The sequence below is a fragment of the Erpetoichthys calabaricus genome, chromosome 4, assembly GCF_900747795.2.
Source record: "Erpetoichthys calabaricus chromosome 4, fErpCal1.3, whole genome shotgun sequence".
In the NCBI taxonomy this organism is placed as follows: domain Eukaryota; kingdom Metazoa; phylum Chordata; class Cladistia; order Polypteriformes; family Polypteridae; genus Erpetoichthys; species Erpetoichthys calabaricus.
Genome location: NC_041397.2, coordinates 136,173,814 through 136,197,161, shown reverse-complemented (window position 1 = coordinate 136,197,161; position 23,348 = coordinate 136,173,814). Strand labels below are relative to the sequence as shown.

The window sequence follows — 23,348 nt, the reverse complement described above, 5'->3', positions numbered from 1 at the left end:
TTTCTGAATTCAGGCTCCTTACAAATTCTACACAATGTATCGGTTTTCACTGATTAACTTGTTCATTCCTTAAGGTTATTAAAAGTACTGTCAACTTGGAACATTATTATCTATATTTTGTTCAAAAATTGTCCCTAAAGTTTTATCTCGCATTTTATATCCTCACACCAGAAGCCACACTGAATGTTTTCTCAGGGAGCAGACAGTTTGTTTGTCTTCAGTCTTTTGAGCTGTGAAAAATGAATCATTTCTCAGCATCTGAAAACATACATTCCATTACATAATGAAAGATTATGCACTTCATCAGTTTGATTTTGGTTTCATATAGTCAGCCTTTCTTTGTTTATTCATATGCCTCATTCACGTACCAAACCTACTCTTAGAATTGACTAGAACTCCCAGGTTCACATCTTAGGACAACTTATGTTTCAGTGTTGAGAGCATTTAATCCTATGTAAAGGAGAGTGGTGGACACGGAATTGGCATAATGGATCCATGACCACCTATGTAGGTTTCTTTCCTTCTTCACTGAGAAAAATGCCCTTTTTACAATTTACCTGAGACACAAAGATATGTAAGAGACATAAAACCAATTGGAGCTGAATTGAAGAATGGCCGAGTCCCACATAGAGCAAAAAGAATCTGAAGGTGTAAGCAGCCACGTCTTTGAATGCTCTTGAAACTTTCCAAAGCCCTTTTTCCACTGAATACATGTGCTGCCTGATCCATTTAACCATCTCTACCTGGGCTTATGCAGCTCAGAGACAGTGTATCTCCCAAAGTCCAAAGTGCATTCAATCCTTATTGAATAAACTGTGCCTGTTGTGAAAAGCCTCAAGCTACTCTGTGTCTTAATGAAGACTGTTGTGACGTTATGCTTGTTTGACTTGCCATTTCTATGTCTGTCCTAGACCTTGATGTGGCAAGTTTCTAGGTTGCTTTTCTAAGAATATCAAGTTTGAACTTAGTTCACACATGTACTCAATGTAGAAGAACACTGGAAAGATTTCTGTTTATCCTACATGAGGGAAAAGGGCTGTAGTGGCCTTGTCAAATATATGAGAAACTTAGAGGGCATATGTAGAAGTTTCTAGTTCAGGGTACCAGCTTGGATGACCCCAATTAATAACAAAAACTAAATAGGCTCAAGGCTAAACAAACAAAAAAAAAACAATGCTGTGGCACTTAATGCAAGTAATGCTGGAGTGCGCTCTGTCTCCTTCGCTATCGGGTCCAAGAATGACGACCTCCCATTGTAGTTTGCCTGTTTAAATATGTCTGAGGCTGGAAGGGGTGAGACTAGGCATCGTCTCTCAGGGCTTGCCTGTGGAGGAAACAGGAGATACGGTTAGCGACAGCGCCCTCTCTTGCTGTGGAGTGGTATTGCTGGGCTTACCTGAGCCTTCTGGGTGGACCCAATGCACACATGCTTGACAATAAGCATACATTTTTAAAAGCTATGCTTCGTCAATCCAGTGTCGAATTCAAAGCAGAGAGACAAGTGCTTCTCATAACATACTTACTTTCAAGAAAAGTGTATGTTTTTAAAATCTTAATCCCTTTCATCTTCACACTTTTAACTTTGCTTATCTTGCTACAGTTTTGACTCTTTTCAGGTAAGGATGCAGAAATTAATAATAATATCGGTAACGTGGCAAGAACATAATAGAACACATAGTGAGCTGGTAAGCGTAACACATGCCAACTTTCCCATCCCAAGTGTGAGATGTATCAAAGCATTTTAGATAAAAGAGTTATAAATTATCATAAATGTTCTGCAGATTTTTTTAAGCTAGTTTCAATTTAAATCTTAAACATTAAAAAAAAAAATAAAAAGTCAACTTAATATAAACAGTCAAAGAATGTAATGTAAACCTAAGGGCATTAGCACTGAAGAAAAATTTCACTTTGATTCCTAGTCGTGTATTCCACATGAAAGTCGAGTTTCTTGCATTGACACCCTTTTTCAATTCAGTAACGTGATACAACAGGAAAACACAATTCTGGATATTTTATATTATTATTGTAAAAAGCTACAGTAAACAAAAGGAGACTTGAGAGTGCTTATATAGCAGCTTGCAATAGTGACATGTATATTTTATATATATATACATATACAGTGGACCCTTGACTTACGAACTCAATTCGTTCGCGAGGGCTGGTTGTAACTCAAGTTGGTTGTAAGTCAAGACTATTTTTCCCATAAGAAATAATGGAAATGCCCATAATGCATTCCGAACCTCCCACAGCAACACTTACTTAACCTTTTCATAATAAAAAAGGGTTGTATAATGTGCCTAATTTACCAAAACACCAATAATTTTTCTAATGCACTAACCAAAAAGTTATAAAAAGTGCCTGGCCTACCAGAAACAACAATTTCATACTGTACTCACCATTTAAGTTGACATCTTTGGGCTGCAGTAAGGGAGGAGGACGAGAATGAAATGGAAGGTGGTTATTGTTTGGAAGGAGCCTCCATATACAAATCTTTTCTTTGTAAAATTGTTGAGATGGTGGATTTCGACATGCTGTACATATTAGCGAGATCGGTCACACGAACACCACTCTCATATTTCCGCACAATTTCCTTCTTCATTTCGATTGTGATCGCTTTCTTTACCTTTGTTACCTTCTCTTCCTTCCTTAGCAATTATTGAAAAAAAATTATATAAATCACTGCACTGACCAAAATTACGTCCACAAACACATGTATCTGGGCTCCGACTGACGCTTACAAACGCTCTCAGCTGTTTGTTTACAATCGCACAAGTGGATACACGTGACCGCATTCGGGTCGTAACGCAAGATGTTGGTCGTAATTCAAAACAAAAATTTTGGTCGTAAATCAAGTTGTTCGCATGTCAGGCCAGTCGTATATCAAGGGTCGACTGTATAATATATATATTTTTGCCTTTTACTTTAATATAACTCTTACAGAATGAAGTATGATGATAGGTTAAATGACGGGCATTTTATTTCTTTATATTGCTACTCATGTATGTATTGTTCAAATCAATTTTTCTAGTACAGCCATAGAGAGTTGTCGTATTTGGTGCAAGGCAAGAGCCAACCTTGACTGTGCCACCATTCCATCAAAGAGCAGCTCACTCTCAATGAGCCAACTTAGAGGCACCAGTCAGCCCAACATGTTTTTGGGAGGTTGAAGGAAACAAGTGCATGGAGAAAAACCCACACAGATGTAGGCAGAGCATAAGCAGTGTGGCTAACTGATGTGCTGGTAGGTCATTGCAGTAGTGCACATAGTTCTCTTTATATTTTATTAATTGCTGATTTATGAATGTGATTGACTACTATATAGGTTGTTTAGCTAGATCACGTCCATACGAAGGTGGTTTGCGTGGATTCAGCATTCTGCTTTCAAATCCCACGGAAAGCTCCTGCCTGAGTGGACTTAAATCTAACCTTTTCTCCGCTGGATAGTTATGCCCACCCAATGCTACCACAATAGACTCTAGCCCCCATGACCCTGAATTCGATTAAAAGGAGTTGAGAATGCCATGCTTCATCCAGTATGACAGCAAATCATCAAAGAATCAGTTCTTGCACATTCCCTTTCTGAATTTAACTCGTCTTTATGTCACTCGTGACCTCATTCACAATTTACTTTTTACAGAAGTCCATAAAATGAACAGTTGTAAAAGTAAAGTAGTAATTAATGTTGAGCTCGGCTGCAGTGTTAATCGAGTTCCTCATTCCTAGAGATACACACAACATTGTCAAATGCCAGGTCATGTGGTGCTGGTGTTCATCTCAGCAGCCATCAGGCAGAAGGCTAAAAAGGGCCAAAATTCCCAGTCTTTTTGGGATATGGGAGGGAAAAAACAAACAGGCAATTTGTGGTTGCAGAATTTGAACCCTTGAATCTGCATCCTAAACTTCTACCACTACCCCTCCATGTGTACTGAACTAATGGATCCAAATACTGCATGTAAATGAAAAAATAAACTACAAAAATATGTCCCAAGTTAAGCTTGTATTACAAATGGATAGGATGAGGGTCCATGACTTGCATTATACTGACAAGGGGGCTCTACAGCACACTCTACCTGTGTGGGAAAATGTTGGCTGTCTAAGAAAATGATTATAAACCATAAGGACCAGTAAATAAAAAAATCTGTTATTTTCAGTTCCAGTTGGTATGTGAGCTGAAAGGAATACTCAAAACAGAAAGAATCTTGTTAAAAGTGTTTTTTTTTTGCAAAATAAAGGAATTTGTGATGTTTGCAATGGTGCCAAAATAAAGAATTTTCATACTATGAGAACTGAAAGAGGCATAGAGATATTACTTGATTTATTATTATCTTATGATAACAAACATTCTCTGAACAGTTCCAGTTATCTTTCCAAATCTTACCCATCAACAAGAGTGAATAAAATCTTTTCACGCATTGCTTTTCACATTATTCCATTTCATTCCAAATAAGATTTCAGTTTTGTATTTGTTTTGCTTAGAAAAGCAAAATAAAGAAATAACACAAAATGAATATTCTTTGCAAATATGTTCAAAAAAGTTCTAAAATAATAATAAAAGAAACTGGAGATACATGTCCATCACTCCTGTATCGCTGATAAGCTCAAACTGGAACAAGCATTACACTTTATTGTGCTCTGGACTCACATGGCTTCTTTTTAAGACACAAATGTGATTCTCTGCCCTCAAACCACATCCATGCTTTACTGTAAGAAAAACAAAAAAAAGGGAAAAAGAGCAGCTGAACAAAGCAAGTCTGAACACGACCACCTTTAATGTGTGTCACGAACAGGTCATTTCATTAGCAGATGGGCCCCCAACACTGGACACTGAGTTCTCGGACGGTTCTTCTTGTGTCACCCGTTTCTAGTCACACTTTGATTTAGCAACTGCACTGTTAGACACGGCGCTTGTTGAGTGGTTAGCCCTACAGCTCCACAGCTCTGGGTTGAAAGCCAGGCCTGCGCACTATCTGTGCGGAGTTTGCACATGTAACTGCATGGGTTTTCCTCCTTCCGTCAAAGTTGCGGTCGATAGGCGAATCTGTACTGGTCATGCACGAGTGAGTGTGAGTGTGGCCTGAGATGGACGGGTGCCCCATCCAGGACTAGTTCTGCTTGATGAGTTTAAATAGGCTTTAACCCCCATGACCTGAAACGTGATTATGAAGCAGTATGGAAGGATTTAATAGGCACTTATTTATGGACCATACCCCATATAAATCTGTGTATATATATATATATATATATATATACATATTTTTTTTTATATATGAAGAGGGAGAGCAAGAGAGTATGCAGAATAATGTGCTACCAGGTCACACAAACAGATGGCCACAATTTTAATATTCATGTATGATTTTTTTTGCCTTTGCACACCCAGCCATGCAACAATGGAGAACTTGTAAAACATACTCAAGGGGGGTCCACCGACCTTGGTCTCACATTCCAAAGATGTGAACGTTTGTCTGACTGATGACTGGAATTAGCCCCCCAAGTGCCAGGTTAAGATGAATAGGTGACTACTGGAGTGATCTTGAAATGAATAAAGTTGGTTTGGGGAAAGGGTGGATGAATGGATATTTTATCAAAAATGGGGTTTCTGTAATATAAAAATATTTTTTGTCTATAAAGAATATACACTGGTTACACCCCCCCCCCCCCCCCCAAATCTACATTAGTGTAGTTGTACAAGGGGGCTCCGCCCCCTGCTCGCTTCGCTCGCCTACCCCCGGCGTTGGGTATCCTGAAATACATTAGTCGACCCAAGCAGCACATTATTTCTAACTTCACTCCGCAGTAGTGCCACTCACAATATGGCAGTGACGCCTGTGCCTTTACTCCGTAGTAGTGCCACTCACAATATGGCACTGACGCCTGCGCCTTCCGTACTTTATGGACCCGTGGGGCCTCCGTAGCCTCTTCCGTTTGAATCTGGGCTGCAGCGCAGAGTCCTCTTTTTTGTGTGGCTGTCGGTAGTCGTTAGCTATGGGCGCGTTGTTGCTTCATTTCTCATTCACGTCAGTTGAGCTCTTTCGTTTTTGGGCCATAACTCCTTCGTGCGCGGTGGATACAACTTCGCATACGGTTTATGAGATGCACGCTGTACGCGCCTGCGCAGTATGTCTCATGGTCCCATCGCCGTGTACCTGCGTCCATGCCATCCGGTTTACCATTCTCGGTTAGTAATATGGATTAGGACATCACACTAAATTAGTGTAAAATGTATAGTAATCATTGGATATTTTTGAACCATTTTAAATTTTTGCCCCTTTTTTTTAACCTCTTGAAGCACAGTCCACATAGTAGGACAGAACTGCAAAGTACTTTCCTGCTTTATCTGCCATGCTTAATTCTTTTTTGCGTTATCCGCCTCAGACATCATTACATGACTGCACAAGTGTGTAACAATGCAGTTGCTGAAATAAATTTTACTGTATTTTCAGATCCCAAAGAGGAATCCAAGCAGCAGGTAGTCCTGAAGGTCACTTTATAAACTATTTAATAACACAATGCTTGCTGATTGGTGGGTTTGTGTGTCTGTTAAGGTCAAATAGAGAGGTGCTTGGCTTGTTTTTTCTTTTTTCCTATGTGAAGTACAGTAACACCAAATGATGAAAATCAGTAGCCATGTTGTTAACCACTTCTAGGCAGTGTTCAGGATGAAGAATGTCCCGTCAGTGCCAGCATTCATGTGTCTATACTGATACCATATAAACGTAAAAACCACAATCGACCTGCCATAAACTGGACTGAATTGTGCATATTTAAAGCTGGGTAATTTTATGAATTCTCTTTTTATAATCTGACTTCCTGAGAACCTCACCATCCATAAAACCACCAAATAAAATGTGCTTATTTTATACTGTCAGTGCCTAGCTCCCCATTCAGAGCCACAAAACTCCCCATCTGCCAGTCTGGACAGAAAACAGGTCCCTTAAGCCACAAATGTTAAGACACTGTGTTCAAGTTAGAAAATACCATCAGAAAAAGGTGGAGTTAACTAAAAAAAACAAAGCATGGCGTAATATCATCACACCAAATCTGAGTTTTTAAGTCCCAGGGAAATATTTAAAGACATTCAGAATAAAAGAGCTCTGATGAAATATATAATTGTTATACAGTGAAGAGATTTGTTTTCGTATTTTGTATAGAAACAAAAGCTGCAGCACTTTTTTAAATTGCCATTTTAACAGTGACATAATAACCATATAACAAGAAAGTAATAATCAGAACATCATAAATAATATTACAAATTCTATCAAATATGGAAGCTTAAAAAATTAAGACATACATTTAGAACGTGAGCCTTTGGGGAAAAGGGAACACCTGCTTCACAAACCTGACTTAATTTTTTTTTTCTTTTAATATATTTTAATGTTTCTACTAGGCAGCAGACGTGACAGTGTAATTTTGGAAATTTTCCATTAGAAGGGAGGAGCAGTAATGGTGAACACTACAGGGCTGTTTCCTTCAGATCATTGAGATTTGGCATCCGGGAACGAGATGATCGGCTAAAGCCGTGCCCATTCTGGCTGCCTTTTGGAGGCATTTGGTCAGAATACGGGGTCCCATCACCTCCGGTGCGGTTTAAAGGGGGCACATGCCAGCTGGATTCCATCTGTCCTGGGAGCTGGAAGCCCTGCCTGCTCTTGGATTGTGAAGGAACCCCACTGCTGCCACCACCACCACCTGGATGGCCACGTCCTTCTGCAAACCCTGATTTCGATGGCTGGTTAGGCAGCGGCTGGAAGCGCAGTTCTGATGTGGTAGGGTGGTTAGAGGATGAAGATAGGTGAAGAAGTTTCCTTAAGGATTTTAATGGCTGGCTCTGCAGGGAAAAAAAAGTGAAGAATCCAAAAGAAGTGCTGTTAATATCAATATAGCTAATACAGTACGACCAATGGTAATAACTAATCAACTAACTGGTACAGTCTTTGTTGTGAATATTACCTTGCTTGGCCTATATTGGTGCATTTAATGCATTTAAAATAATATTTTGTTCATTATCTTTGTCCCCAGTAGCATTTTGTGTTTTCCCTATGGCTGTAAAAATGTTTTTGATGGTGGCTATGCTGGATGTTGCCACATGACCATCGATGATGTCACCGTATTTTGTCGCCATCAAGCCACAGCTAGAAAAGATGGTGGTGTGCAGCCTCTTGTATCCTAAGTGTTGGATAACAAACAAACCAAACCTCTGATCTTCCAGATTGGCTTAAGGAAATCTTTGACAAGTGTAACTTAACTTTGTTATCTTGCTCATTTTGACTTTTCTCAGCCCTTTATGTTTCGACGCATGATGTTTGCTTCCCAGTTTTGACCCATGAAATCCTTCTGACTATGAGTTTCATGTTGTCATTTACTAGTAGTCATACTCATTACTTTTAAAAACGCGAAATTATTACAGTTTGATGGGTGGGCTATAAAACAATTTTCTAATAAAAGCTGTGAGCGTTAGCACAGGATACATAAGGTGGACGAGGGAGGATAAGACAGTGACTCGTCCTTCATGAGTGACCTTTCTACAAGAGTTCAGATTAAAGGAGGTGACAACACTGGGAGAATCAAACCTTTTATGAGACGTATAGAAGAGAAACAAAATATCAGGATAGATGAATAATTGGCAGATTCAGAAATGTTCAAAAGGCAATGCATGACACTGGGAAGGAAAGGGGGAAAAGTACATCTCAAAAAATAGTGCCAGCCAATATTAATAAATCAATAAATGAAGAAGACCACTTCACGTTGTTTAATTGTCCTAATGGTTATCTAACTTTAACGTTCTTGCTTCTTTTGTTTTCCATGTTTTGTATTTCTTCAGATGTTCTAAAATGTTAGTGGGTTTACAGGCTCTGTGAATAACAGGAAACAATTGTTTCAAACATACAAAGCCAAAAAAAAGCTACATGTTGCCTTTATGGTGGACATTCACACAAATGTGAATGGCAGTGACGGAGATGAAACACTGTTGTTATTGGCCTTGTTGGTTTATTTTTTAGTTCACACTTTGCAACCCAAGGATGTTTATTTAAAGGTTAAGTGTAAATGGGTGACAAAGCTTGCCTTTCATTTAAATCCATGTATGAAGTGGAGGAAAGGACAATGCACTGTTTCTCTAAGCTTTGAACAATGTCTTACCTTCGTGTAGTCAGAAGGGTATTGTATTTGTGGCAGGGGGCTTCAATTTTATTTAACATACAGGAAAAATTCAGAGCCATATCCAGGATCAATGAAGATACTGCCATCTATCATGGAGTTGGTTTTATGGAGAATTGTACACTATGTTATCATACAGTATACACTTCCAGTGGTTTCATGGCAATAGCCAGGCAAGAAAAAACAAACAATCTTAACCATCATCATAATTCAACACTGGGATGTTATTTTCATCAGTGGGCTTATTTTATTGCAGTAAAGCTTTTAGGAGGAATGTTTTCAAATTACTGTACAGGGTAACTAAATATCAGGCTGTTAAAAGATGGTGTCTTTAGCAAATAAATGTATTTCTATCCTTGAGTATCTACAGTTAGGTCCATAAATGTTTGGACAGAGACAACTTTTTTCTCATTTTGGTTCTGTACATTACCACAATGAATTTTAAATGAAACAACTCAGATGCAGTTGAAGTGCAGACTTTCAGCTTTAATTCAGTGGGGTGAACAAAACGATTGCATAAAAATGTGAGGCAACTAAAGCATTTTTGTAACACAATCCCTTCATTTCAGGGGCTCAAAAGTAATTGGACAATTGACTCAAAGGCTATTTCATGGGCAGGTGTGGGCAAGTCCGTCATTATGTCATTATCAATTAAGCAGATAAAAGGCCTGGAGTTGATTTGAGGTGTGGTGCTTGCATGTGGAAGATTTTGCTGTGAACAGACAACATGCGGTCAAAGGAGCTCTCCATGCAGGTGAAAGAAGCCATCCTTAAGCTGTGAAAACAGAAAAAACCCATCCGAGAAATTTCTAAAATATTACGAGTGGCAAAATCTACAGTTTGGTACATCCTGAGAAAGAAAGCAAGCACTGGTGAACTCAGCAACGCAAAAAGACCTGGACGTCAACGGAAGACAACAGTGCTGGATGATCGCAGAATCATTTCCATGGTGAAAAGAAACCCCTTCACAACAGCCAAGCAAGTGAACAACACTCTCCAGGGGGTAGGCGTATCGATATCCAAGTCTACCATAAAGAGAAGACTGCATGAAAGTAAATACAGAGGGTGCACTGCAAGGTGCAAGCCACTCATAAGCCTCAAGAATAGAAAGGCTAGATTGGACTTTGCTAAAGAACATCTAAAAAAGCCAGCACAGTTCTGGAAAAACATTCTTTGGACAGAAACCAAGATCAACCTCTACCAGAATGATGGCAAGAAAAAAGTATGGAGAAGGTGTGGAACAGCTCATTATCCAAAGCATACCACATCATCTGTAAAACACGGTGGAGGCAGTGTGATGGCTTGGGCGTGCATGGCTGCCAGTGGCACTGGGACACTAGTGTTTATTGATGATGTGACACAGGACAGAAGCAGCCGAATGACTTCTGAGGTGTTCAGAGACATACTGTCTGCTCAAATTCAGCTAAATGCAGTCAAACTGATTGGGCGGCATTTCATGATACAGATGGACAATGACCCAAAACATACAGCCAAAGCAACCCAGGAGTTTATTAAAGCAAAGAAGTGGAAAATTCTTGAATGGCCAAGTCAGTCACCTGATCTTAACCCAATTGAGCATGCATTTCACTTGCTGAAGACTAAACTTCAGACAGAAAGGCCCACAAACAAACAGCAACTGAAAGCCGCTGCATTAAAGGCCTAGCAGAGCATTAAAAAGGAGGAAACCCAGCATCTGGTGATGTCCATGAGTTCAAGACTTCAGGCTGTCATTGCCAGCAAAGGGTTTTCAACCAAGTATTAGAAATGAACATTTTATTTCCAGTTATTTAATTTGTCCAATTACTTTTGAGCCCCTCAAATGAAGGGATTGTGTTAAAAAAATGCTTTAGTTGCCTCACATTTTTATGCAATTGTTTTGTTCACCCCACTGAATTAAAGCTGAAAGTCTGCACTTCAACTGCATCTGAGTTGTTTCATTTAAAATTCATTGTGGTAATGTACAGAACCAAAATTAGAAAAAAAGTTGTCTCTGTCCAAATATTTATGGACCTAACTGTACATGCATGCACCACTACCAACCTGTATTAAAAAAAAAAAAAAAATTGTTGGAAACCTGGGGTAAAATAAACCGCATCTGAATATCTGTGCACTTTCAGACCTCCAAGGAGTGCAACTAAAGCTCTCCAAAAATATTAGCCTGCTTTCAGTTTTCCAGTAGTAACCACCCTCTTTCTCAAGGTTTCTGAAGTGATTATGACATTGGCAGTGCTTCTGTGATGAACGTTATACACTGTGTGTAGGCGGAGGATGAAGAAGCCGAAAGAGCAGAGAGTAGTGTCGGTTCCCTTTTTCTGCTTCAACTGCTGATCGAGGTCAATGCAAATGAAGAACAATCTATTTTGTTTTCATTATGGCAGTGGATGGATGTCTCCAATATTCAAAGAAAGTGACTGTGTGAACATTATTATTATGAATAGGGGGCCATTAAAATGTTTGGACATGCTGCTTTAAAGTGTAGATTACACCAGGCACTCTGAGAAGAAACATACCAACGAATAACACATCACCGATGACTTTGAAGGATGAGCAGCTGATTGGCACTTTAGTAAGATCAGGGATTTTGTCCCTGATGATGCTCCTCTACTTTTTTTAAGCTGGAGAAAAAATGGTATCAATCAAAAATGACTTGCTGTTTGTGAAATAAGAATCTTGAGGTGTTAATTCTCTATTAGGAAGTAAAGGGTCTTCATGGACAAATTGTTTCAGTTTAGTGTTTGGAACTCTGTAGTATAGTAAATGAACTAATTTCTGAACTTGAAAACCTTATAAGTACTAAGTTGGAATTCCTGCATTTTTCAAAGCTTTTGGGTTTACATATGTTGGTGGTTTTTCAAGACAGCACTGGGGATAAAGAACTTCCTTTAAATTGCAGTAGACCTTCTGTTATTGGACCTTCTTTGGCATCACAACTGGCAACCAGTCAGATCACTTTGTTCAGATCGTGTGCTGCTGTTTGTCCAACTGAGAACTGGTAAGAACCGTCTACTATCATGTGAAAATCCTACCACATACTTGAACAAGTAGCTTATGGTAACTAGTATTTGTTCAGAACTTGATAGCTGCCATTTTTGGGCAATTTTTTTGATTGATCAGGAAAATCTTTGGACAGATCACCGCCTCTGTAAAGTACTAACGGCTTTTGGACTTACATAATCTTTTAGGTGTTATATAAAATGAGTACTCATGAATGTATTCAGTTTGCTAAAAGCTTATGAAAATTTCTCTTTTTCTGGCATCCAGGGAATTCATCCATGACTTTTATTTGGTGTTTGTTTCAAGACAATGCATTGGAGAAGAAGAACTTTCTCTCTTTGTGAATGTAATCTGACAACATTAAAAATACCAACTACCATTAGCCATAGGAGCAACATTAAAAATTATTATTTTCTCTTGATAAAAGTCACAAAATGATAGAAATTAAACTGAATGTTTTTGTAAATATGGTGTTATACAGTATCACTTAGGATTTATGGCCGCCTATTTCAGACCCTGAAAGACATTTCTAGACATCCACTGCACAGACAGTCTACAAATTAACATAACAGGGTTGAACACTTGTAATGAGGGGTGCAGCACTTGGCTTCGCCACGTGGCCTCTAATTCAGTACTTTGCCCCCACAGGGTGCATTATTGTTCAGTATTGTCCTTCTTGTTTTTTTTTTTTTTTCAAGTTTCTCTCTTTTGCTGCAGATCGCAAAATATTTGAATATCTTAATTTTCTTTTAAAGTGATTTGTAATTTGTCTTTTGGAGTAGAGATTTATCATAATATTCTGAGGAAAGATTTAATCTCATTTTTTTTGCCAGGTAAGGTAATGGAAAGTATGGGAAGAAGTATGAGAATATGAGACGTATTTGTGATGCAGAAGCAATATATCAATGCATACAGAACCCCTTCATGGTTTTCTGGACAGTTAGTTAGTTCAGTGAAAAGCTGAGGTGTACTCTTGTAAAGGCCACTTATTCAGTTTACCTGAGAATGTGCTTCAGTCATATTCTCGGGAAGCCATTCCCTTTCTCTGTCCCTTTCTCTGTCTCGTTCCCTGTCCCGTTCTCGGTCTCGATCCCGCTCCCGTTCCCGGTCTCTGTCCCGTTCTCTTTCTCGGTCTCGGTCTCGGTCCCGGTCCCGATCTCTGTCTCTATCTCGATCTCTGTTCCTGTGTCTGCTGCCCTGGTGATTTGAAGATCGGATTGCCTTTTGTACTGTCAGAGGGTCTTGAGCATCAGTGCCTGGTACCTGAACAGGAACAGGAGGAATATTTGAGTATAGTGATGATGGCCAGCACAAAAAGCAAAACAAACTGTTTTCAATGCACCTTATTCCAAATCATATTTAGCCAATTCCTAGAACAGCCCAAACTGAGTGCGGAGAAGGAAAAGTGAAAAGAACATGGCTGTCAATAAAGTGTGGAAACCAGTGGCCTTAATAAACATACTGAGAAATTTAAACAATTCACTTCCTTATACAATTTCTTATATTAGGAATTTGTTAGTTTTCGCATACCCCTTGGGGTCAGAGCGCAGGGTCAGCCATTGTACAGCGCCCCTGGAGCAATTGAAGGTTAAGGGCCTTGCTCAAGGGCCCAGCGGAGTAGGATCTCTTTTGGCAGTGACGGGGATTCAAACCAGCAACCTTCAGGATACCAGCGCATCCTTAGCCTCAGAGCCACCACTCCGCCCTAAATAACAGATGGCATTTTTATTCTTTGGAAGACCATCTGTATTAAGACATTTTCACAGGATTATACTTTTAGTATTTTTGCCAAAACAGCAACCTATTTCTAATACGTTTGTCACTAATCAGACCTTCATTGGCAAAATCCAGATATTAGCATCCTGTGGCAGGACATGAACCAAGTTTTGGGAGGGTTTCTCACATAAACCAGTAGCTGAAGCAGTACCACCAAGAAGCTGTGTTGTACTGCAGGGTAATAAAAGAAGAGTGTACTGTCTCCTTTCCCGGATCAGATGGGCTTCTAAACATGATTTGGCAATACAAGCGTAGGAAAGTGCACCTCTGATTTGCAAGCTTGGGGTCATGTGATTAAGATACCATGCACGACCGATAAACATCTGCATCCCCATAACCTTTTACATGCGGTTAACTGAGTGGCTGGAAAAGAAAAAAAAATGTTATGAATTATACGGAACGCACTGATAAGTTGTTATTTCACATTCCATGTTGGTTGAAAAGTTGCATTTGTAGACCAAGAGCCAGTTCCATAAAAAGTATTGTACATCACACTTATTTAAAAGCTGAAGCATGGTGGGCTGGGGGGAGGGTGTGTCACATTGTAGACATTTAATCTATAAAGTGGGGACTACGAAGAATTCAATTACATCTGCACAAACCAACCCTAAGATTCATGACAGCCTTTCCAGATAGTGTCTAAAATCAGGCATGTCAGAGCCCGATCACAGCCGCAAAATCCCAAACTATTTACAATGTGTGAATGTATGCTTTTTTTCCTTCAGTCAATACAGCATCATTTTTTTTATCCTCACAAGTTTGATATGACTAATGAAATAAATGTGCCATACATGTTACTACAAGATTCACTTCATATATTTCATTCTTACAAATGCAATATTGTCTCCAAAAATACAACAAAAAACATCCTCATGCATCATGATCTAAACCTTCCAAACCTGCGATGCAACACTGTATCTTCTGATTTGATGCAACGTCTTCGGGATGCCCAGATACTTTAGGGCAGATGGATCAGGCAACCACTTTAAGAGAGCATTAATCACAACAAGGTTTTGCATGAGCTTACATAAAGCGGTAACATATTTTTCAAACTTGCAGAAAATGCTGTAGGGGTAATATCAATCACACACAGCCAAGTATTCACAGTGCTGATGGAGGTGACCTTAGTCTGCCAAGGCCTACTCTGTATCCTGTATGTGGCCTAAAATGGTCCAGCAAATCACTGAGTGACAAATGTCTAAAATCTATAATACAGTCACAAAAACAAAGTCCTGGGGTGTGAACACAGCTGAGCTGGTGAAGAAGGCTCAGCAGAGACTTTATTTCCTGAGAGTCCACAGGAAAAATAACATCCCCCAAAACTGCTGGTGTCCTTCTATCGCTACTCTATTGAGAGTATCCTGTGCTACTGCCTCTGCGTGTGGTTTTCCAGCTGCACAACAGCGCTGAGGAAAACACTTCAGCGGATCGTAAAGAATACCCAGCAGATCATCGGCTGCTCTTTACCCTCTCTGGATGAACTGCACAGCTCTCGCTGACTCAGGAAAGCAGAAAACATCTTAAAAGACTCCTCACACCCCGCTCATGACATGTTCCAACTGTTGCCATCAGGCAAAATATATAGGAGCATCAAAACAAAGACTAATAGACTGAATAACAGTTTCTACCCTGTTGCTATTAGGGCACTGAATGCCACCTTATCACCTCCAATGCAGCAGTGCAATAAATGACATCTTGTGCAGTAGTGTTCATGTGCAATTAAGGTCTTATGTTGAATATTTGTGTTCTACCTTATTTCTTCTTATCCTTTCGTACCCTTTTGTAATTATATTTATATTTTGACACTTCAGGGACTGCACCTAATTTTGTTGTATTTGTTGTTATTACAAACTACAAGAAGACCCAACAGATCTCTACAAAAAGGAACTAAAAAAGATAGTAAGTAGCTTTCCTCTTGACATCAGGGATCATGTAAACCAGAGGTTCTCAAACTTATTTTGTCTACCGCCCACTTTGAGAATCAATTATTTTCTAGCGCCCCCCAAAATTTTTAACTTTACCACATCTTAAAAATCACAAACGCAATCATTACTTTAATTATAGCGTGCCATATGTGTCTTATCCTGTTTCTGAGTTCAAACGTACATTTTAAATGAGACTTTCTAACTAACAGGAGCAATATTAAAATTAAAACAAACATTTCAATTAAAATTTTAAAACTTATCTAATGTGAAGGATGAATCTGATGATTTTTAACAAGTTTGTTAATATCAGGTTCGAATTTACTCAAAAACAGCCGTAAGTCACCGCATTCGGTAACATGCAAACGATTCCTCTTTTTAGTTAGCAGCGTTGCCACAGCAGTAAATCCACGTTCACACAAATATGACAATGGGAATGCTACCAAAAATCGTTGAACAATCGACCACAATCCAGGGTACAATTGTGGGATTGGCTTTTGTAGCCAAAATTCTTGGTAGCCATTTTTGAATTTGATTTTTATTTCCTCGTTCGTTGTCAGTTCTATAAGTTCTTCCTCAAGCTGGGATGATCCTGCTGTGTTGACATTTGAAAAAGGATCCAACACCCAGTCCGGTATTTCCAATTTTAAAATGTCCTGGAACCATTCTTTGAAATCACTGTGGAGGTTCTCCAAATGTTGGCAGTAAACAAGCAAGTCATTGTTGATGAAGGGTACTGCTGATAAATTAGGGAAATTGTGAAACTCACGTCTGCCGATGTTTTTCTTGTGTAAGAGCAGTTTGGCTACGAAAGCAGCAACGATATTTTTTGTTTTAATCAAGTTCAAGTCGTCACCTTGAAGTTGGAGATTGATATCATTAAACAATTTATACAGGTCTGTCAAGTACGCAATATCATTCTTTGATGTGATGAGGTTGTTGCATAATTCTGTGTCTTTGTTTTCCAAGAACTCTATCACAGAGTCAAACAGATTATAAAATCGAGTCAGACAAGTACCTCTTGATAGCCAACACACTTCTGTGTAAAACAGCAATCGGTTGAAATCTTCATCATTAACAACACAAAGCTGATTAAATAATCTGTCATTTAAAGAGCTCTTTCGGATTTTATTGACTGCTTTGATGACATGTTGCAGTGATTGAAACAGCCGTTCACTCAAATTTCTCGCAACCAAATGTTGTCGATGAATGACGCAATGAACAGCGAGCACATCTGGAATTTTATTTTTTAAGTATGCTATGAAGCCTTTGTGACGCCCTGTCATAGCCGGAGCGCCATCCGTAGCAGCTGATATAATATTCTTCAAGGGAATTTCTTTCTCATCACAAAACTTTTCCAATGTATTAAATATGGTTTCTCCGGTTGTATCTGTCTCTAAATTTCTAGCAAATAATAGTTCTTGACATATTTTCTTATCTTTAATAAACCTCATGTATGACAACAATAGTGCTTCGTTAGTTGGTAAAGTGGACTCATCCAACTGAATTGAGAATTGACTAGTCTTCAGATGATTGCACAATGAGTCTTCAATATTTTCAGGCATTTCATCAATTCGTCTTTGCACAGAACTATTGCTCAAAGGAATTTTTCGAATAATATCTGCCGCTGGTTTATGGAGCACAGTAGTTATTACTTCTTTTATTGCCGGTAAAATTAACTCTTCTCCAATAGTGTGTGGTTTGCCTGTTTGAGCAATTAACAAAGAGATATTGTACGAGGCTCGAAGTCCATCATCGTCTTGCTTAGAAGCCGCTGAAAAAAGTTTTGATACAGTTGGCTGAGCTATGTACTTCTTTTCCAGGTCTTGAAAATAGGCCACATTTTTTTTTTCTTATCTGGATGCATTTTATTCAAATGATCTTGTAGCCTAGAAGGCTTCATCGCTTCATTCGAAAATGTTTTTTGACAAAGAAGGCACATAGGCGAAGATGGATTTGTGGGATTTTCAACAAATCCGTATTTAATATATTCCGCACTGTATTGCCGTCTCTTCTTTTTTGCTTCCAACATGGTTTTGTCTTTACAAATACGTGAGTAAAGTATTGAGCTTAAAAAACTTTCTAACGATTGCGCATACCGCCATAATGTGTCAGAAGGCACGGCACGCACCCTGACCAAGTGGGGCATCAAAATAGCACATAAACCCACCAACAATCTGCGCATGGTCCTGTTTAATGCTAAAAACAAGAAATCGACAGCCGAAACACGAAACGCAGTTTATAGTATTCCATGCAATTCTTGCTCAGCTGTATACATAGGACAAACGTCAAAAAGAATTTCAACACGTGTACAGGAACATCGCAACGCTGTCAGAAGAAAGGACGCACTATCTTTGATATATGCACATACTAAATCGACAGGACACACATTCAACTGGGACAACGTGAAAGTAAAATGTAAGGCCAGTACAAAAAGCGCCAGAGAGTTGGCCGAGTCTTGGCTATCAGATGAAAATGCCATCAACAGACACTTGGACATAAACCCAGCATATGCCAACTTAAGAAGGACATATGCACTTTAATTTAACGATAAACCCCCCCCCCCCCCCTTTTTGATCATACGGACTTAGTCACCTCCACCCACCCCCCCCTGAATGTGCTGCTATATATTGCCTTTGATTCTTGTAAGTCTAAGCATTATCCTCTGATGAAGACCCCTGATAGGGGTTGAAAGCTCAGGAATAAAACTATTTTATGATACGTGATTCGTTTTTTCTCCCTTTGTGGATCTCCAACTGCAAATATATATATATATACATATACACATCCACATATCAACATATATATATACACATATATACACACACACACGCTTTATGGGTGATGATTGTTTTACTCTTTTTATCTTTATTTTATTTTATTGTAGAATCAACTCCTATCTGCGCACAGCAGGGCAGCCGTGGGCGGATGCGTATGGTGTATTCACTCCATGTTATCGTGCATTGCGCTGTCAGTGGTATTTTGATAAAAGAATTTGAACAACATATAAGAAGCGTATAAATTATTAAACAGTAAAACATTAACATTTAAGAAGTAAAGTTACATAAGTACTACTGCAGTGCCTTCGGGTATACCTCATTTTTTGTTTGCCCATTACATGCTTAAATGTATACATTTTTTGGTGCACCTACCCGAGAACACGCGACATATAACCGAGCGTGGGAGAAGCATGGATTTTAAACACGCGTTGAGTTCATCTGCTGGTCTCCCTCGTGGAATAACTGGTAATGTTTGACTAAAATCTACAGCGAGTAAAACGACATTACCTCCTATTTTTTTTTTTACGATCTCTGAGATCTTGCTTTTTTCGGTTCAAGGCTTCATAAGCTCTTTTATGTTGTATGGTGTACTTATCACAAACCATCATCTTTGAATGTTGCAAGACTTTCGCCTTGTGTGTAGATCAGGGTAATTACATTCATTGCATTCCTAGTCTGAATCACAATCTGATTGTATGGGTGGTTACCTGGCACTGTAGGGTTGCCACCAGTCCTTTAAAATACGGAATCGTGCCGCGTTTGAGAATGAAATTGCGCGTCCCGTTTTGAATCAATACTCGACGGGATTTATCCCGTATTTTTTTTATAATTTTTTTTTTAAAGCAGCGTCTCATGCAAATCATCCCACACGCATTTTATGAAGATGCCTCCTTTCCTACTTTTGATTGGGTAATACTTGATGTCATCGTTAGTTTGATTGGTGTTTTTAACTGTCCAGTGAGGAGGGCGTGTCTTTTAAGTACAGTCCGCAAAGTGTTGGCACTGAGATGTGGCGTCAGCGCCATAGTTGAAGCCCCTAACGTTGCGGTCAGCAAGTCGGCTAACATCCGCCATGTGCCGTCTTTCAGTTGCGAGAAGCAGATCATAGAATGGTTGAAACTGTTGCCCCTAACGTTGCGCCACGGCGTGTGGTTCGTTTATACCTCATGTCTTCTCATGAAACTTTTATCTCGCGAATATGTTATTGCAATCCGCAGCGGGAGCGTTTCTATAAACTTAATTTAAACTTACGTTTTACACCGTGCTTTGTTTCCCTTATGAACATGCTTGTATGCTTAACTCGCTCCGTTCTCAATTGTTTAATTAATTTTTTTGCTCTTCGCTGTTTGCGGCTCTTCCTCCATTTCCCCCTACTTCGTTCTTTTATCTCGCGAATATGTTATTGCAATCCTTAACGGGAGCGTTTCAATAAACTGATTGAAAATAGTTTTGCATTTACCTTTTTAGTAAAAGGCGAGCTTTTAAGCCTGAGAAATCACCCCGTAAATGCACACGTTTAATTGGACATGTGTTAATATGTATGGTTACACAGTATTAAAAGACAGTGAACAACGTCAGTTACCTTTCTTCCCGCGTTTGATAAAAGGACGTTTTACACCGTGCTTTGTTTCCCTTATGAACATGCTTGTATGCTTAACTCGCTCCGTTCTCAATTGTTTAATTAATTTTTTGGTCTTCGCTGTTTGCGGCTCTTCCTCCATTTCCCCCTACTTCGTTCTTTTATCTCGCGAATATGTTATTGCAATCCTTAACGGGAGCGTTTCAATAAACTGATTGAAAATAGTTTTGCATTTACCTTTTTAGTAAAAGGCGAGCTTTTAAGCCTGAGAAATCACCCCGTAAATGCACACGTTTAATTGGACATGTGTTAATATGTATGGTTACACAGTATTAAAAGACAGTGAACAACGTCAGTTACCTTTGTTCCTGCGTTTGATAAAAGGTGAGCTTTTAAGCCTGAGAAATCACCCCGTAAATGCACACGTTTAATTGCACATGTGTTAATATGTATGCTTACACAGTATTAAAAGACAGTCAAAAATTAACGTCATTTACCTTCGTTCCCGCGTGTGACTCGCGCTGTAAATCTCTTCCTTCTTTTTAGTTCACGTGATTACGTAGGAGGCGTGATGACGCGATACGTGACTCCGCCTCCTCCATTACAGTGTATGGACAAAAAATATGTTCCAGTTATGACCATTACGCTTTGAATTTCGAAATGAAACCTGCCTAACTTTTGTAAGTAAGCTGTAAGGAATGAGCCTGCCAAATTTCAGCCTTCCACCTACACGGGAAGTTGGAGAATTAGTGATGAGTGAGTCAGTCAGTCAGTGAGTGAGTGAGTCAGTCAGTCAGTCAGTCAGTGAGGGCTTTGCCTTTTATTATTATAGATTAAAATACAGCACGCTCCGACAGGAATAAGACAAACATGCACAAACTCGTTTACCTTATTCGACGGAATTCGTACTGAGCAAGTTAGAATGGTAACCGTCATTTTTATCGAAAATAAAAAATATAGAAAATAAAAAATATCGAATTAAAAAATGTCGAAATTTTAGTATAAATAAAAAATTGGTTTAGGGGTTAAGGCTAGGGCTAAGATTAATTTTTCGATAAAAACGACCGGAATCAGTTAGAACAAGTATCGATGATCCGGCCGCTTGATACAGGATTGCACAAATCGCGTTGTTTAATAAAAACTTGTTAAAACTTGATTACTCATGGGCTACCTACGAAAGCCATGATAAATTATTTATATTTATACAATCAAACAGGACAGGAATAAGAACAAAATAATCGATGTAGTATAGTAGGTAGGTTTTGATTTTAGTTTACAATTTTAAAATATTAGAAAAAAAACACAAATCAGCCATCGTCCCCCAAAACCACTTCAACACCCCCCAATTTTCTCTGGGCCCTTTAACGCCCCCCTGTAGGCCTCCAGCGCCCACAAGGGGGCGTTATTGCCCACTTTGAGAAAGACTGATGTAAACAGTTTAATTCCTGAGAACCCCAAAATAGGTTACTTCTCCATGCTTCCTAAAATCCACAAAGAAGGGAACCCAGGAAGGCCTATAATCTCAGGAATTGGCTCCCTTACAGAAAATGTTTCAGGTTGGGTGGAGCACATCCTTAAACCCCTCGCCCGTAATACAACCAGCTACATCCAGGACACCACTGACTTCTTAAAAAAACTGTCTGCTATAGGCCCCTTACCTGAGGGAACCTTACTGGTCACAATGGATGTTGAGGCACTTTACACAAACATCCCCCATGATGATGGCATATTGGCATGTGAAACATACCTCAGACAACATGACTTACCCACAGGGTCAGTAATAGAAATGATAAAATTCACTCTGACACATAATTTATTCTCTTCCGGACAAGATTTCTACTTGCAACAAATGGGGACTGCAATGGGATGTCGGTTTGCACCTCACTTAAAACCAATGTTGTATCTCTGTTACATAGAAGACATCTTCATAATCTGGACTGCCAGTGAGAAGGACCTCCTCCATTTTCATAATGAATTCTTTTCACCCCAACATAAAGCTGAAGCTGAATTACTCCAAAACAGCAGTCAGCTTCCTTGACACCACCATTCAACTGAAAGACAACACCCTTGTAACTTCTGTTTTTCACAAACCAACAGACCTACCTAAGAAGTGATAGCTTCCACCCCAAACATATACGTAAGACGCTCCATTATTTTCAGCTAAGCAATACGATACAATCGTATTTGCTCAGACCCGACAGACCAGGATAAACAATTGCAGGAGCTCAGACAAGATTTCATCAGATAAGGTTATACCCCCAAAACAACAGACACCCAAATAAGAAGAGCTACTGCCATACCCAGAGACAACCTTCTGGAATATAAAAACAAAGACAACAAGAACCGCATCCCCCTTGTTGTCACCTACAACCCACATCTTGAAGCACTTCAAAAAATTATAAAAGAACTTCAGCCAATACTAAACAATGACCAAACACTGAAAAATGTATTTCCTGAACCTCCCCTCCTGGCATACAGACAACCACCAAACCTGCAGCAACTAATTGTCCGAAGCTCCCTAAGTGAACCATCAGAAAATGGCACATCTCCCTGCCTACAGAAAAGATATCAAACGTGTGCTCGCATTTGTAATACAGACCATGTAATTATACCACACTGCCGACTAGAACATCACATAAAGGGATCATTTTCCTGCAGATTATCTAATGTGGTCTACCTAATTCTCTGCATGAAATGTCCTGACACTGCACTCTGTGTGGGAGAAACTGGACAAACACTCCGCAAGAGAATGAATTTACACAGGTTCCACATTAAATGTGGCAACACTGATGTTCCTGTAGCGGCCCACTTCAACAGCCATGGACACTGTGAGAGGGACTTATGGGCAACTTCAGAACACAGCAAGAGAGAAAAGAATGAGAAGTTAAACTCATGCTAAAATTTAATACATTACAACATGGTCTGAATAGAAATAAGAGTTTTATGGCCAGGTATGAGGATTGTTTGCATCTCTCAGACTGACACAGACAACCTGACTACAGATCCACATTGTATTGAAAAACTCATCAGAATCTTCAAAAAACTTTGTTGGACAGTTATCTTATCCAAAGATCTTGACCATACATTGTTCTTCTCTCTTGTTAAATGAATCTTAGCCTGAAGAGGTCTATTAATTTTTTACAT

General features: G+C 39.2%; 1 protein-coding gene across 3 annotated transcripts in view; it reads right to left on the bottom strand.

Moving 5' to 3' along the window:
• Positions 1-7,163: 7,163 nt before the first annotated feature.
• The window catches only part of cdkl5 (cyclin-dependent kinase-like 5), a 520,592-nt gene continuing 504,407 nt past the window's right edge, over positions 7,164-23,348 (bottom strand). For all 3 annotated transcript variants that reach the window (XM_028799820.2, XM_028799821.2, XM_051927101.1), the window contains 2 exons: positions 13,147-13,410; positions 7,164-7,825 (listed from right to left, as the gene is read on the bottom strand). In XM_028799820.2, coding sequence (XP_028655653.2) covers positions 7,451-7,825; positions 13,147-13,410 — 639 coding nt within the window. In that variant the 3' untranslated portion in view covers positions 7,164-7,450. The remainder of the gene's footprint in view (positions 7,826-13,146; positions 13,411-23,348) is intronic.